We start from the raw sequence: 16,610 nt of genomic DNA, 5'->3' as shown, positions 1-16,610 counted from the left end.
TCCTCCCCCTCTCTGAATTCATCGCTGAAGACAAAAGCTTGGTTCCCAAACCCAGCTCTGGGTAGAAAAGCTTTGTCTGCAGGAACTTCTTTCAATTCCTGGCTCCGATTTTTAAACAATTGTTCCTTTTCCTTTTTTTTTTTTCTCCTTTCGTTTGCAATCAGGAGAGGAAGCGGCAGAGTGCTTCCAAACTCGGTGTAACACCGCAGCCACCCTCGCTCCTTTTCCACGCTGCTTTGTTTTCGCTGTGGTCTTTGCCCCGACCCCCAGCGCCGCGCGTGTCCCGCACCGCAGCTCTCAGTGCCGCCCGCTCCTTCGGTGCGCGCTCCCCATATGAAACCAGCACTACTCCCACCGCGCTTCGTCCCGCACGGCGTAACGGGGTCCTCCGTTAAGGCGGGGGGAGAGAGACGGGGGCGGGGGGAGGGGCGGAGGGCGGCGCCGCCGGGGGCCCCCAGGGGCTCTCCCTGCGTGGTGGGGGTGGGGGGCGGGGGCCGTGCGGGGGCTCTCATTGTGAATGCGGCGCGGCGCTGCCGGGCGGGGGCAGCAGCGGCCGCCGGAGCGCGGTCGGGGCCGGGCGGGGCCCGCGGCCTCATCCCCTCCTCCGCCTCCGGGGCCGTTGTGTTGGTGGGAGCCCCCCCGGTGCGAAAGGAGGTGCTGTCCGGGGCAGACGCCCTGCCCTGCTTCTCCCAGGCCCCGTGTGCTGCAGTGGGTGCGGGGCAGAGCCGTGCTCCGTCCTGTTCCTCTGCATCCCCGTCCCACCCCGTCCCTATCGCACACCCACCGCTGTCCTTATCGTATTCTATCCCCATTCCACCCCTCTCTCGTTCCTACCGCCGTCCCCGCTTTTCGCTGTCCCTATTCCATCTCCATCCCACTCCTGTCTCCATTTAATCCCTGTCCCATCACTGTCCCTCCCTCTCCCCATCTCACCCCCGTTGCTGTCCTTATCCCATTCTATCCTCATCTCATCCCGACCTCATCCCCTTCCTATCCCTATTCCCCCCATCCCTATCTCACCCCCGTTCCTGTCCCTGTCCCCATCCAACCCTATCTCTGCCTCACACTCATCCTGTCCCCATCTCACTTTCATTCTCGTTCTTATCCTACGCCACCCCATCGCATTCCCCTCCCATCTCCACTCCATCCCGTCCCTATCTCATCTCCACTGCTGTCCTTATCCTATTCATCCCTATCGCGCCCGTCCCTATCCCATCTCCAGCCCACCCCGTCTCCATTTAATCCCTTCCCGTCCTTCTCCCATTCCATCCTCATCCCCATCTCACCCCCTCCCACCCCCTTTCCGTCCCGTCCCTATCTCACCCCCATTCCTCTTCCTGTCCCCATCCCCGTTCCCCCCCCCCCCCCGTCTCGGTCCCTCCCGCAGCTCTCCCCGCGCCGTACGGCGCCTCCCTACGGGCGCCGCCATGATGCCGTACGGACGGAGGAACCCGCGGGGGCCGCCATGCCGCCGCGCGCATGCGCCTTGGCCTCCGGAGCGTCTCCATTGAGAAGAATGAGGGGAAAGGGGCGGAGCCAAGGCGCGAGGAGCCGCCGCGGGGGCGGGGCTACGCTCCGGGGCTCCGGCCATGGCCACAGTGGATGCCGAGGTGAGTGAGAGCGGCGGCGTCCATCTACCCGGGCGGGGGGACGGAAGATGGGGGAGCGCGCAGTGGTATCGCCCAGGGCCAGGCGGCTTCTGTCGGGGGCCGGGAGGGGGCCGTGCCCCCGCCGCCCCATGGTTCAGTCCAACTCCTCCGAGGGGAAGAATGTGGGAGCTGCTGCCATTGTGTGTAGGGGGGCCCGGGACTCTGTATAAGTAACACCCCTCCGCGGCCGGGCGGTGGTATGGGCCATACAGGTTCCGGGGTTCCCCCCAATGGGAGCGGGCGCGTGCGGCGGGGGCGGGGGGAGCGGCGTCGGCGCCATCCACGTTCCGGGGCTCCTTGCGCGGCGGGGCGCCATGCAGGGTCCCGGGCCGGGCGGGCCGCCGCCGGCGGTTGGGCCGCGGCTATGCGTCATGCAGGGTCCCGGGCGGCGGGCGGGCGCCGGCTCGAGCCATGCAGGGTCCCGGGCTGCGCGCCGTGCCGAGCAGAGCCGAGCGTTGCCGAGCGTTGCCGGACCGCTGCGGGCTCGGCCGGGCCGGCGCCCGGATGTGCGTTGGATCGGCGCGTTGAATCGCGCTGCTCCGCCTCCCCGGGCGCTTCGTTTTTTTGCCCGTGGCTGTGGATGTCCGGCCGGGATGCCCGCGCTGTGCCGCGAGGTGCAGCGGGGACGTGGGGCTGACCCACGAGCAGAGCCGTCAGTTGGCTCCAGGTAAAAACGTGGGGACAGACACGCTCCGTGCCGGCCCTCGGGGTCGGGGGGTGGAGGAGAACCCCCCCGGCGCTGCGGGCTCCCGGAGGTGAGCTCTGGTGGGGTTCAGGCTGCCCGAAGCCGAGCTGCACGCACCCACACCCTTCTGCTGTGATGCTTTGACGTATTTTAGACCTCCTGTGGCTGCAGGACTGGCGGTGTGTGTACGGGGTTGGGCTTGCCCCGCTCAGCCGCTGTGATGCACTTGCGGGTCCTCTTCGCATCGGTGTCAGAGTGAGGAGGGCCGCCCACCGCCGCGTTGCGGTCAGTGCGCTGGAAGCAGCCGTGGAGCTGCCACGTCTCTGTGCTGCCCTCGGGATGCTGGTGCCCACACAGCGCGCAGGACAGTGCACACGTGGCTTTGAAGAAGCACTTCTCTTTAGAAGTTAATTTTTTTTTCCTCCTGTCTGTTCTGATCTGTAACATCTCTCTTTTTTTTCCCCTCCTGGAGATGCAGCTTTGATCTTTAAAGCCAGGAGACGCCAGCCACGTCGCTGAGGGATTTCCCCCCTGCTCCCTGCCCTACAGAACTGGGACTCGTGGGGCCGAGCAGTGCTGTAGATGTGGTGTGAGGAGGGCACTGTGCCCCGGCTTTGATGGTGTGCTGGGAGCACGCTGTAGGCGCTCCTCCGCCCGTGCAATGAACTCCCCACCGGATCAAGGGGCAGCGTTTGCTCTCGTCAAAGAGCTTCCTATTCACGGGTCCCTGGCTGGAAGGAGGTTGCTGTAATAGGCCACCGAGAGCAGGAGGGATAATAGGAAAAGCCAGGACCTAATGAGCAGTGTCTTTGAGCAGGGAACACGGAGATGATTTCTTCGGTTTCCCACTTTCTGTTTCACAGGTGATGCGAGATGCAGGGCTCCTTTCAGGCGTGCCCTGCCCTTCCTCCTCCCTCATTTACTCCTGCCAGCTGATATCACAAGCGTGGAGAGGCTCTGCTTTGCTTTCCTAGGGCCATTGCTTTTAAGGCAGAGTCATCTTGTCTCCTTTGTTTGCTGTCTGGGAGCCTGCGTGTTTGATGGCTGCAGGACAGATGTTCTCTGCGGTCCCTTAGGCAGCCAGGTGTGTTGTTACTGTGCTGACATGAGATCCTGAACACAGCTACACCGTGGCTGTTTCCAGTTGCGTTGGATTCAACGTGGTCTGCAGTGTTTTAGCAGTGTCTTTGTGTGAGGAAAGGAGCTTTCCCACCTGTGACACTAAACTCCTGGGAAGGGCAGGGGAGTTTGCAACTCCATGGATTCGAGGCTTCTGTGTAGGGATTACTTTTGCTTATGTGTTGAAGTTGCAGCTGCCCCTTCCTTGACAAACAGAAGTCAAGTAGGTGCTGACATCTGCTTCCCTAACACCAGTTCTCCCTGCAGTGCTTTGACCGTGCTGAGCTGATGGTTGTGCTGTTTGGAAACTCACCTTGTGTGAAGACAGACTTGAAATAACAGCAGAGCACGTAGGCTGGACAGGGCTCTGAGCACCGACGGAGCTGTGAGCATCCCTGCTCACTGCAGGGACTTGGAGTAGGTGACCTTTAAGGGTCTCTTCCAACTCAGATGGTTCTGTGAGCCAGTACGACTTCGAAGCCTCATGAAAGCCTCAGAAGTGCCCTTCAGTTGTGGAGCTGATGTAGCTGAGCCAATGTGACTGGAGGAAGTGTCTGAAGAACAGTTTGTCGAGTCGAGGTGGAATCAAAGGCCTGGTTTGTACTTGGAAAGAGCTCTTGCAGTTTAATTATGCGGTCTGGAAAGAATGGTGTTTCTTTTTCTTTGCTGAAACAGTAATATAATAGAAGTCCTTGCTATGGATGTAGCTGTATTAGCTTTGAGATTATTTTAAACCAGGGAAGCTTGTTTTTTTTTTTTCTGCTCTCCAAAGCAGAGGCTTGGGATACATCTGAGAAGTTTTCCCATCTTAGTTATCTGTCTTCAGATGCAAATCAATTGCTCTCCCCTCTGCGGTGGCTGTGTCAGCAGAAGGCCTGGTAGAGAGGCAATTACCAGCAAAAACCCTTAACAACAAGGGGAAAAACAAACAGCTCTTCCACAGAGGGACCGACAGGAGCTGTGGGAGCGTGTGGTTGGTGGGCACGCTGCTGTGCCAGCTGCAGCCCCTGGCATCCCTCTGCAGCTCTGCACTGCTGCCAGCAAGGGGGGCACTGCCACCTGGGGCTGTCACATCTCCAAACGTGCAGAGTGGCTGATGGCAGAACCGTCAGGGACCGGTGCTGCTGGTCCGAAATACTCACCCGGGGCCTTGCTCTGCCTCACGTGTTGTGTTGCTTTTAGATCTCCTGGAGCTGGGGCAGTGCCACCTCTGTGTCCTCTCTGCTCTGGGATGGGGCTGCGGGGGGGATGGAAGCAGCCCGTGTTGCTCACGCCCTTCTCTAGCAAAGTGCTGAGCGTGGCATCTACGTTTCAAGCTCTGGTGTCCAAAAATGAGGTGAGGAGGAGGTGGAAGGGGTCATTCCTGCAGAATCTCCTCCTGCCCTGTGCTGGGATGCCGTGCAGGGACAGCTCCTGCTCCTTTCTGTGTCTTCGGGTCCCCAGAGAGGGGCTGTCAGGTCTCCCTGAGCTCTGACTGCCTGTCCTGTGCCCTGAGCCATGTTTTGTGCAGCACTGAGGGGTTCAAGGAGCCCCTTTGGGTGCATCAGAACTTACTTTGCTGGAGGTTGTCCGCTCTGTGACTGCTGTGGAAGCTGAAGGTGTGCAGTGCAGGGCTCATGGAGCTGCCCGTGCTGGGGGTTGGGGAGAAACTGGGCTGAGCAGAGGGGCACAGGGCCATCACATCCCCCAGGTAAACCCAATGGGGATGGCAGAGTTTGCTGTAGCTCTGCAGGCTCGGCCAGTGCTGCGAAAAGCATGCAAACCCAGAATAAACTCTACTTAGAAGAGCTCTGGATGCTCTGTCGCCGTGGTGTCTAAAATAAAATAGCTTTCCTGCTTTTAATTAAAAATGTCTAGCACAGGCAAAGTAGCAAGGACGTGTGACATATCCTCTTTTGGAGCAGGAAACATTCTTCCGAGGGGATTCCTGTCTCCCCGCCGCCCCTCACTGCTCTCTGCCTCCATACCACGCACTTCACCCCGAGTTTATGTTTCAGATAGTGCCAGGAGCTGCTGAGCAGGGTGAGCTGGCACGGCTCAGTATGTGTTAGGGGCAAAAGGGGGCTGCTGTTAAACGTTACATCCAGCCTGTCTGGGGCCCTGCCTCCTCGAGGGAGAGCTCGGTGGTGGTGGTGAGTAGTGCCAGTTTAGAACAGGGAGACAGCGAGAGGGGCAGAGCAGTGTGCAGGAAAATCTGGGTCCACGTGTGTGAGCATGTGGGGAATCGTCCTGCACAGCCAGCAATGGGAGCAGGAGGAAATCTGCAGGTGCTGCAGCTGGGGAGGAGGTAAATAGAGAGCAAGACAGCCAGGCTGGTACAGCCAAGCTCAAAATAAAGCCAGGTAAACGACTTATCCCATTTGTTACGGGGAAAGGTAAAATTATGCAAATGGGGATGAAAATATCCAAAGCTTTTATAGCTCCCTGGGCAGGCAGGGCAGTGTGTGTGCCAGGGGATGGCTATGAGCTGCTGTTGGTAAAGCATTCAAAACCAGCAGCAGAGAAGTGGGGAGCTGAGCAGATTGGAGTAAGTGCAGCAGTCCTTTGGGCCACAGCATTGGAGCCAAATGCAGGAGGTTGTGGCTGTGCAGGACAGAGAGCTTGCTCGTGCATCTTTGGGTGGATGGAGGAGGGAGCTGAGGCTTGTTCCTTCTGGGAGCAGGGCAGCCAGGGAAGCTGACAGCTTTTGCACTCTGTAGTGCTGAGGGGAAGGGCACACGTGTCTGCACAGAGGGAGAGCTGTGGCCCAGAGGTCTGAACTGAGATGCTCCGTGCGTTGGCCTTACTTAGGTTAAGATAAAAGGTCCATGTGGTTTTCAGAGTGCTACTTCACGTTTTTACTTCTTCTCAGAACTGGAGTGTAGATGTGAACAGATGTGCTTTAGCATGCTGGCTGCCCAAAGGGAGCCCTGGGCTCCCTAGGACTATTGACCCAGATCTGCTGATGCAGCTGTGAAAACACCGTGTTCTGGTTTTAATTTCTTTTCCTTCATTCTCTTTCTCCATCATGAGCTCCGGTGTTCCTGAGAACCTCTGCTGCCTTCTTCCTCCCCAGTTACGTTTTGAGTCCTTGCAGTTTCAGAAGAAATTTCAACAGGTGATTTTTCCCAAGGGCTCAAAGCCAGAAGGCAGAGGACTCAGATGTGTTACCTGATTTCAGCAGCGACAGGGGATGTTTCTTGTTGCCCACCGAAAGCATTCAGAAGCTCAAAAATCAGATCCTCAAAAATCCTAACATTGTTTCCAGAAATGGGAAATGGTACGTGCACGTGGTCAAAGGGTGGTTTGGTTTACAATCACATACTTCATCCAGCTGTTGAGTTGGGAATGGGAAGTTGTTCTGCTGCAGGATGGGGAGGTGGTTACTGTGTATTTCTCAGTAGCTTTAGGATGTGTTGTTTGCAATTGGAGCTCTAGTGCCTCTTTAATATGCAGCAGGTGACTGCTGACATGCAGGTGTCCTGTAGGAGCTGCAGGCACCACGTCCTCAGTCGGCCCTGGTCTGTAGGATTTGGACTGCCTGCTGCACACGGTGCTCTCTGTACCCGACTCCCACTTTTCTGGGATTACTTTTTGAGTTTTACAGTCTTCATCCCCACTGCATCCCCCCTCGTTCTGGCTGTTGGGTTTCTGGCCCTTGAGCACCTGTTCTCACGAAGCTGTACGTTGACAGCACATCAGTTTGGATTAAAACAGCTTTTCTTCAAAGCTGGTTGGTTTGATATCTCAAACCCATACTGCACATCCCCCTCAGAGGCACAGTTATCTCCTCCCACTCCTGGGTGCCAGCAGAGGAAAATTTGACCTGCTGCCGAGGATGCCTGTGTTCCCAGCCACGCTGCTGCTGCTGCAAGGCACGAGCTGGCCAAAGCAAACCTCCCCATGAGCACTGGTGCCAGCAGCATGCAGCCTGCTGGCATTTTGCAGACGTGGCCACAGAGCCCATTGCATGAGCCCCCCTCGCCTTTGTGTGTTTATACATTGGCTGCCCGGAGATCCTCCACGTTCTCTTTTAAATGACAAAAACTCCACGAGTGGAGGTTTGTGGGGTTGCCAAGAGGTGCTCCTGATGCAACAGTCTGCCTTTAACAAGGAATGTGAATGGTGATGGCTGAGTCAGATGTCTGCCTGCCCTGGGACTGTGGCTGGTGCAGCTGCCGACTGCTGCCCGAGCGCGGAGTCCGCATGGAGAGATGAGGTAACGGTCCTTTCCCCTGCTGGGTGCTCGTTAATGTTTTCTGATAAATTTTTATTGCTTTGTAAGTGTAGGTGGTGCTCTGCAAGCACAGGACGTAACCTGCTCATTTCCCAGAGTTTCTGAAGCATGCACTGTGCAATGTGCACAATGAGAGTAGTGCAAAAACTGACTGCGCTGTTCAGTCCCGAAGTGAGGTAAATCCCTGGGGTTTGTTTTCCTTTTTCCCTTTAGCTTAGCTGAGGTGCAGCTTTGGGACCAATGAATCACACAATCACAGAACTGTAGGGGTTGGAAGGGACCTCCAGAGATCATCGGGTCCAACCCCCTGCCAAAGCAGCTCCCAGCCCAGGCTGCACAGCTCGGTGTCCAGGTGGGTCCTGAATGTCTCCAGAGAAGGAGACCCCACCACCTCTGTGTGCAGCTCCAGTGCTCCATCACTGCACTGGGAAGAAGTTCCTTTGCACATTGGTGAGGAACTTCCTGTGCTTCAGTTTGTGGCCATTTCCCCTCGTCCTGTCCCCATGGACTGCTGAAAAGAGGTTGGCTGTGTCTCTTTGACTCCCACATTTAAGATAATCATAAACATCAGTGAGATCTCTCAGTCTTTCTCAAGGCTGAACAGCCCCGGTTTGCTCAGCCTTTCCTCACAGGGGAGATGCTCCAGGTCCTCTGTCATCTTTCTAGCCCTCTGCTGGACTCTTTCCAGGAGATGCCTGTCTGTTTTGAACTGGGAAGCATAAAACTGGACACAGTGCTCCGGGTGAGGCCTCACCAGGGCAGAGTAGAGGGGAAGGATCACCTCCCTTGCCCTGTTGGCCACGCTCCTTTTAATGCACCCCAGGATCCCATTGGCCTTCTTGGCCACCAGGGCACACTGCTGGCTCATGACCAACCTGTTATCCACCAGAACACCCGGGTCCTTCTCTGCAGAGCTCCTCTCCAGCAGCTCATGCCCCAACCTGTACTGATAATTGCTTCCCTCCCAGGTGCAAGACCACACTTGCTTTTATTAAACCTCATCTTGTTCCTTACTGCCAGTCTCTCCAGCCTGTCTGGGTCCTGCTGAGTGGCAGCACGGCCTTCTGGTGCGTCAGCCACTCCTCCCAGCTTTGTTTCACTGGTGTACTTACTGAGGGTGGACACTGTCCCCTCATCAAGGTTGTCGATGAAGGTATTGAACAAGACTGGCATATGGAGCAGAGAGCTGAGGACCTGTGCGTGCCCTGTGTGCAGCGTTAGTGCAGGAAGACAGCAGGACTTGCATGCAAGGAGAGCTTGCAGTGGTGGCCCCTCCTTCAGGCAGAAGATTACAGGGACAAAAAGAGGTTGTTCCATGAGAAAGGGGCTCAGAAGCTGATCCAAACCCACAGAAACCTGGAGGGGAAAGTTGCCCAGCAGTGTTGCTCACAGCGTGCCCGGCAGTGGGGCAGGCAGAACTGCCACAAAGGGGGAGAACTGTCCAGACAAGGCTGGCTGCCGGAGTCTGCTGCTGGGGTTCAGAATGTGTGCCTGCAGGAAAGCCACCGTGCCCCAGCTGGCCCGGTGTGCTCTGGGGCTGCAGTCCTGCCAACTGGGCTGGCATCGCTGTGTCCTCGTGTCATCCCATGTGCCTGCAGGTGCAGCCCTGGGGAGCACTGCCAGCCCCAGAGCGGCCAATTCCCGCTGCTTTGGGATCGTGTGCTCAGTTTTGGACTGTGTGCACCCACTCTGCCTGGGGCTGCTGAGCTCAGGTGTGTGTCTGCGTAGAGCTTTCTGTTGGGTCTGTGGGGTGGGTGAAGGCCCTCGGTCCCCATGTGCTCCTCCTGCTGATGAGAAACAGAAAACTTCTTTTTGAAAAGCATTCTGAAGTATTTGTGATTAAAGGCAGTACGACTCCAGACAGCCAGCACCTCCTCTTTGGGTTTCTGATAGCAGTGTTGGACTGTATCTGGAAGATGCGAGCCATAAAGTCTTTCGTATCCTCTTATTACATTCTTAAGCTAGGCCAACACGCCCTATTCCTGCCTTATACTTCTTTGCAGGAGTTGTTGGCTCCTGTCTCCAAATAGCTTTGAAGGTGACAAGGACCTGTGTGCGATAAGAACTTATCCCAGTGTCTTAAACCCAAACAAACCCATGCAGTTATGGCACTGCTCTGTGCTCACTCTGCTAGGCTGGGCCTGCTTGTAAAAAACACAAGTGTTGCTTTGCCAAACTCTCCAGTTTGGTTGTTCCCATCTGTCTTTATCGATTCTTTTAATGTGGTTTTCAAGGAGTACAGCAGTTGCAGCTGGAGGTGGGGTGCAGTGCAGGTGAATGGCAGCACTGGGGGGATGCGGAGGGTGCAGTGTGGGTTCCTCCCAGCATTGGCCTTCTGAAGGCAAAGGGAACATCTCTGCTCTCTCGGTTAATTCAGCTCTTTGATTTTTTGTATTTTTGAATGAGAAAAAGCTCTTCATGTTTTGGCATGAATTCACAGCCCTTCCTTTTCTTCTGTGCTCAGTGAAGCTGTGTGGTTGCAGTCTCTCTTGCTCAGCCTGGGTAGCATCCTGTCCTTAGCAGGCTGCCATCAGAAGTTCAAGGCGTATCGTAAGTCCTGCTGAAACCTCATTCTCCACTGGGGTCACTTTGTTTGGCTCCAGGCACAGCGTTGCAAGGGCTGTGTTCTGCTTACCTCGCGTGGAAGGATCATCCTCCAGCCTGGCTGTTTCTCTGCATTGCCAGAGCTTTGTAGATGATGCTTTCTGTTACCTGTGAGCATCCCCATGTGCTGCACTGCCCAAGAGGTGAAGCAGAATGGGCTTTCCTGCTTCTGTCAAGCAATGTGAGCGAGGCTGAGGGTTTGCAGGCACCTCCTCTTCTTACGAATCTCCAGGAATACAGCCATTGCCTCATCTCCTTGAATATGTGAATCAAAGTTCTTGTAAGTCCTCCTGTGAGTTCAGGTGCTGTTTAGCTTTGGGTTAAGCTTCCCACAGCTGCTGCATTATCTGGCTGCTGTCTCCTCTCTTAACCCAGGGCTGTGCTGTGAAGGCAGTGTGTGTGTGTGCCTTCAACATGGGGATGCTGTGCCACATGGCCACAGAGGGGTAGGTTGGTGTTGGAGAGTAATAACTACAAATGTACCGCAGCATTCAGCTTTACAGGGAGAGCTGTTCCTTGGCTGTGGGCTGGCAGTGATGCTGGATGCTGCTTGGACACGGGGCTGCACGTCCCAGCCCAGGTGCATGGTACGTGTGTGAGCTGTGCCTCCACCTGGGGCTGCTGGTTGAAAATACGCCCTCCTGAGCAAAAAACACCTGCTGGTTTTCATGAGCTGTAGAAATAACCATTGGCTGCTGATGGTGGCGGTTCCCTCATGTGATGAGGATGAACAGCTGTGGCTGTTAATTAAGGTTGTTCTCAGGTTCCTTTCCATACAGCAACATACAGCAAAGGTTTGTTTCCTTATCTGCCCCCCTGTGTGGGTTTGGCATGGGCTGCAGCCACGCAGAAGGAGCCTGCTGGCTGCTGTCCTCCCTTCCACACCCCAGCTGGGAACGTTTACAGTGTGCACACATCTGGTGGTATCTCCGTGTTGGAGGCAGTGGAAGGGCCAAAGGGAAATCCTGGGACCATTCTGCACTGAGGATTATTTTATGGAGCGTCTGTGTTCACTGCAAACGCGTGGATGAGATGGCTGAGTGGGCTATGGGAAGATCCTGTTTCGAGTCTCTTTTGCCTTCCTTGCACGATGAACCTCTGGAATTTAACCCAGTTTGAGTTTCTGCTGTGAGATGCACCTCTGCACCAGAGTCACCTGTAAGATCCCATGGCATGAAGCGATGGACCACCAAGAGGAGCAAAGCCTTGGCTGCTCACAGAGCCCTGAGAGCAAGCAGACGGGGGCTGAGCTGGTGTTTTGTGCTGAGATGAAAGACTGGATAAATTACCAGTCTGCCCTCCACGAGTGTTGGGGATGGCAGCTCCCAGCTCTGAGAGAGGTGAATGGGTCTCGCTTCATGTTCTTGCCGTCTCTTTGATGATGTCCTCTGCAGAGCCATGGAGCTCTTTTGTTCTCTGCTGCACTGACACCTTCAAGGCAGCAGCAGGATCCTGTGCTGATGAATGCAGTGGGCTTAAAAAAAGGAGCCCTCATCATGGACCATAAATCACAGACTCGTTCAGGTTGGAAAAGACCTCTGAGATCCCCAAGTCCAGCTGTCAGCCCATCCCTGCCATGCCTACCGACCGCATCCCTCAGTGCCACATCTCCACGGCTTTGAACACCTCCAGGGACGGTGACTCCACCTCTCCCTGGGCCGTCCGTACCAACGCACCTCCACTCTTCTGTAGAAGAAACTTCTAAGATCCAACCAGAGCATCTTCCTCAAGCATTCACGCCATGGGACGGGAGGTGTGGGTGGTGGCTCGTGCTGTCTCATGTCGTGCAGCCAGCATTGCTTTCATCAGAAATGACTGGAAAAGCTCTATGGTAGTGAGGAAGCAGCTATTTTGGCAGCCAGCACCTCCAGCAGTTCTTCAGGTGCCCATCTCAGGCTGTGCTACACTGACCTGGCATCCATCTGCACACGTGGAAGGGGAGAGAAATTTGCTATGCCCTGCACCAGCCAAGCAGAGGTGCTGCTTGGAAATTGCTCTGCTTGGCTTCAGGGTTTGCAGTGCAGTCTGTGGGATCCCATCAGCTGCTCTGGCACTTTGTGGCTTTGCAGTATTACGACTTAACACTTCTTTTTGTTTGAGCTCTCTTCCATGCTTTGCCATGATGTTGCGTACGAGGCTGATGGTGTAAAAGCCACCTGCAGATGCTCTGTGGGTAAGAAGAGGAGGAGAAATCCCTTTCAGGTTTTGGGCTGGTTCCCACAGCTTCCTGTGTCCCAGCCACCACCGAAGCACAGAACCCAGCGCCCTGCATGGTGCTGAAGGCAGAAACTGAGGCAGGCTGCAGCTGCTGGGTAGGGCTGCAGGAGTGACCCGCCTGCTGCCCTTCACCTGGACATCCAGACCCCCGACAGCTGCTGGACTCGGGGCCTTTGGACCATGGCAGATGGAGGGGAAGAAGTGAGTGCCAGCCTTGGGGCTGTTCCTACTTCCCAGGGGCACTCTCCTTTTGGTCCGTGGGGTTCTACGTGTCCTGGTTTTGCAAGCTAGAATCTGACAGGCAGTTCTCAGTCTGTAAGATTGGGTCACGATCTCTGTACAAATATATTCAGTCCTGGGACAAAAGCAGCAAGATGCCTCCATGCTAGGGGCCTGGCAGTCCCCTGCACTCAGAGACACCATGTTCCCAACTCTTGCCTTATTCTTCTCTACGTGTTTGTTATTGCTTAGACCTCTGGCAGCTTTCCTGCTCGTGCAGAATGCTTTGCAGGCTCTGAGGGTCTTGGATTTACTGTGCTATATGGCTCATTGGTACAGACCTCACGTACCTGCTGCTATGCCAGCAGTTAACACCCGATGTGGGGGATGTGCTGTCCTGTAGGGCACCTTCTGCTAGCAGCAGGAGCAGAACTACGTATTGAGAGTAGCTGAGTTTTGCTGGTGCTTGTAGGCCTTTTTTGTTACTTATGTAAGCACTTGTGGAGTGAAATTATCAGCAATCTGAAGTTCTGCAGTGCCAGATGGAAAGTTCCCATTGTGCCAGGATCTCCTGCAAGTTGGGATCATCAGAGAAGACAATCATAGGATGGCTTGGGTTGGGAGGGGCCTCAGGATCATCTGGTTCCAGCCCACACTTGGGCAGTTCTTTGTTCCTTTCTGAGTTCATTTTCTAGAAAGGCAGTCTGCACTCGGGGCATGAAATGTCTAGGGGAGATTTTGGCAAGGCTGATTTTCATCTGTGTTGCACCGTGTTGACACCCCTGGCTGTATGTAGCAGCACTGAGTCTGAAAGAGGGGAGGGTGGTCGAAGGAGCAGGGCTGTGCTCCCTCCTTCCGTATTCTGCATCCTGTGGAAACCTTCATGCTGCTCACGCCAAACGAGGAGCGCTGGAGGTGGATGTCACCGCGTCACGTCCTGTCTGCTGTGTGGTACACTAGTGCTGGATCCCTGTCCTGGCTGCTCTTTCAGCCAGGTTGAAGGCTGGGTGTGTTTTGAAACGACGCTATTTTAAAATTGAGAGCAGTTTTGATTTATTGACCTGCAGCCTCTCTGAATCGAGCTGTCTGGGCTGGCATCTGCAGATAAGAGGCTGTCGAGTAATTGCTTATTATTGACTGATTGCCAACTTGGGCTGTTTGCTTGAAGAAGAATCGATAGCGGTCTTCAAAGTCCAAACTCTCAGGGACTACGACTGGTTTCCAAATGGGGGATGACAGGTCAGGATAACACCGTATCTGATATCCCCACTACATGTTTGGGTTAATCCTGCCATAGAGGAGGAAATGCAGAACATGATCTTCCTGCTCTGAGGCTCTCACATCTCCCTGCCTTAAACCCGGGGTTTCTCTTTGCAGGGGGTTCTCAGGGACTCCAAACCTTTCTCCTCGGAGCATCCGGAGCTCCACCTGAGCTGAGTGGGAGGAGGAGAGCAGCATCATTCCTCAGGTCCCCAAAGGACAGTGCAGGGAGGGGTGGTTGAGCAGCCCGTGCTGTGACGCATCCCAACCAACCCGTTTGGATGCTTTCTAAACACAACGAAGCGTCCCTTTTGATGCACAGTAACAGATTTCCTTTTTGTGGGTGATCCTATTTAGGTGACAACAGAATAAAACATCCAGTGTCACCGTACGTTTTATCATCCCTTACGGAGGCGGTCGCTATGGTGAGCGTTCATTTCAAAAAGCAGACGTCGTCCTTATTTAACACTATCCTGACATGTTCCCTTCTTTGTGGATTCATGCACAGGGCCTAAAATGTAAGAAGGGATTCACAGCATCCAAGGCACTCAAGACTTGAAAGAAATACGTGTTCAGATCTTTGCTCAGCAGGACGTGCAGCTGAAGGGGAGCAGCAGCCCCGGGAACGTGGGATGCTGAAAATGGAAGAAGCTCTTCCAGAAGCATAAATATTTGCCTTTAATTTTGGAGCTTTCTTTCCAGCAGGAAGGCTCCGCTTCGAGGCGTGCTCTTTGGGGTGAGGGAGTGATACCAGTTTAATTATAACCCACAATGGTCTGGGGAAGAATGGGCGAGGTGACGTGGACAGCCTTGTTTAGATACTGGATTTGTTGTCTACCAGCAAATCCTCATTTGCATGGGTCCTTAATCTGTGGAGTTAAATGTGTCTCGGGCTCCGTTATCTTCTGTGCTGCAGAGTTGAGAACTAGATTTTTCAAGCTGTTCCTTTTCATCTGAACGCTTCCCCCTCCCCCATGCCCCAAATTTTATCTTCCCTGTTTTGTTTTTTTTTTTAAGAGCAAAGATGGCCAACAAGTGAAGCAAAAGGCAGAGATCCGGGGAAGAGAGGCTCTTTGTGCCTCGTCCTTTGGTGGGCGAGCTGTCCACCAGCTCGTTGAGAAAAGCCAAGCCCTGAGCTTTAAAACGTGTCTGGCAGAGCAGCCACCCCCCCTTCCTGGAAGGGCACCCGGGGCTGAGCTGTGCTGAGCAGAGAGCCCCGCGGGAACCTCACGGGGATTAGCACTTCTTTTTGGGGCTGTTTAACGTCGCCTGTCGTCCTGAAATGGCATTTCCTCATGTCTGCAGCAGCCCTCATTTCATGAAATGGATGCAACTGCTGAAAAAAAGATCTCGCGTGAGCATGCTCACTGGAAGATTAATCCTTTAGAGGGAGTTGGAGAGTTAAGCTACTGTAATTTCTCTGCAGTTGGCTGCAGTAAACAACTGCTCTAAAGACACGAGGAAAAAAATTGACGGAGGTATATGGGATTAATGTACATGTCTTTTTGTGTTTCTCCTTTAAGGTTGAGGGTTTTGGTGAGGATTTTCTCGAGGAGAGCTGGGGAAGAGGGAGCTGCGGAATGATTTTATGGGTGACCTTCATGTCGTGGTTTCTTTTTTCCCTCCAGGCCAAAGCTATCCTCTCGCAGTGCCAGGCCGCTGCCCGGCGCTGTGGGGTGGGGCAGCACCCAGCCCTGTGCAGGGGCACCCAGCACCCAGCGGGATTCGATGCCTCCTGCACCCGTTGGAGAGAAAATGTGCCAAGGGATTGGCTCTGAGTGCCTACAGAGCCACAGCCTTCTTTTTGTTTGTGTGCTACCTGCTCCTCCCCATGCTTGAGGAGCTGCGAGCCCATGTCAGATGGGGACAGAAAGGACTGTTGAGGTATTTTGGCTTTGCTTGAAGGCGGCTCGGTGCTGAGAGTGGCTGGGCGGCGAGGTAAGTGCGGCAGGAGCTCCGTGCTGTGAGCCTGGCTGGAGGATGGGACTTGGTGCCCTGGGTGCTCTGTGTCCATGTTGGCCAAGTTCTTGAAGCACAGTGATGGAGAGCAGTGGTACCCACGTGGCTTGGTGGTTCTGGGGCTGGGAGAGGTGATGTTCCCTCACCACGGCTTGCATCTTCAGCTCTAAGCTGGATGGGGCCCTGGGCAGCCTGGTCTGGTGCTTGGTCAGCAACCCTGCATGCAGCAGAGGGTTGGAACTGGATGGTTTTGGAGGCCCCTTTGAAAACAAGCCGTTCTGTGATCTCTCAGAAGCTTCTAGCTAATCCTGCTGAGCAGTGAGGAAATGGATGTGGACCAGCAGCAAGGCGCACCCACCGTTGGGGTGGGGCACGGTGCTGGGGTGCCTTGCTGGAAGAAACCTCATCCCTTTCAGCTCCAGTTGCTCAAGATCACTCGTGAGCAAATCTCCATCCAGGGCTGTGCACGTGGAAGGGTGGCACCCCTTCGAGGAGCGAACTGTATAGGGTGCAGCTCCTGTGCTGTCTCTGCCAGTGAAAATCTGCATCTTGCATGGTTGGGATGCTTGTCCTGGTGTCACCCAGCGCTAAATTCACATCCAGCGGCAGCAGGATCTGTGTGTGGTGTTGGAAAGTGTTTCCTCGGAGTGATGCGAAGAAGGGAATAATAATGCAATGATTT

The 16,610-nt window shown here is 54.9% G+C and overlaps 1 protein-coding gene across 2 annotated transcripts in view; it reads left to right on the top strand.

Moving 5' to 3' along the window:
• Positions 1-1,522: 1,522 nt before the first annotated feature.
• The window catches only part of EHMT1 (euchromatic histone lysine methyltransferase 1), a 92,936-nt gene continuing 77,848 nt past the window's right edge, over positions 1,523-16,610 (top strand). The window contains exon 1 of one of the 2 annotated variants that reach the window (XM_065737632.1): positions 1,523-1,610. In XM_065737632.1, coding sequence (XP_065593704.1) covers positions 1,590-1,610 — 21 coding nt within the window. In that variant the 5' untranslated portion in view covers positions 1,523-1,589. Of the gene's footprint in view, positions 1,611-15,381; positions 15,448-16,610 lie in introns of those variants that run through there. The other variant, XM_065737637.1, reaches the window with a different exon arrangement.

The sequence above is a fragment of the Cyrtonyx montezumae genome, unplaced genomic scaffold (genome assembly GCF_038088225.1).
Source record: "Cyrtonyx montezumae isolate F1298 unplaced genomic scaffold, pur_monq_1.0 scaffold_20, whole genome shotgun sequence".
Classification (NCBI taxonomy): Eukaryota; Metazoa; Chordata; class Aves; order Galliformes; family Odontophoridae; genus Cyrtonyx; species Cyrtonyx montezumae.
Note: the sequence above shows the minus strand (reverse complement) of the source record. Positions and strands in the feature narration are given on the sequence as shown.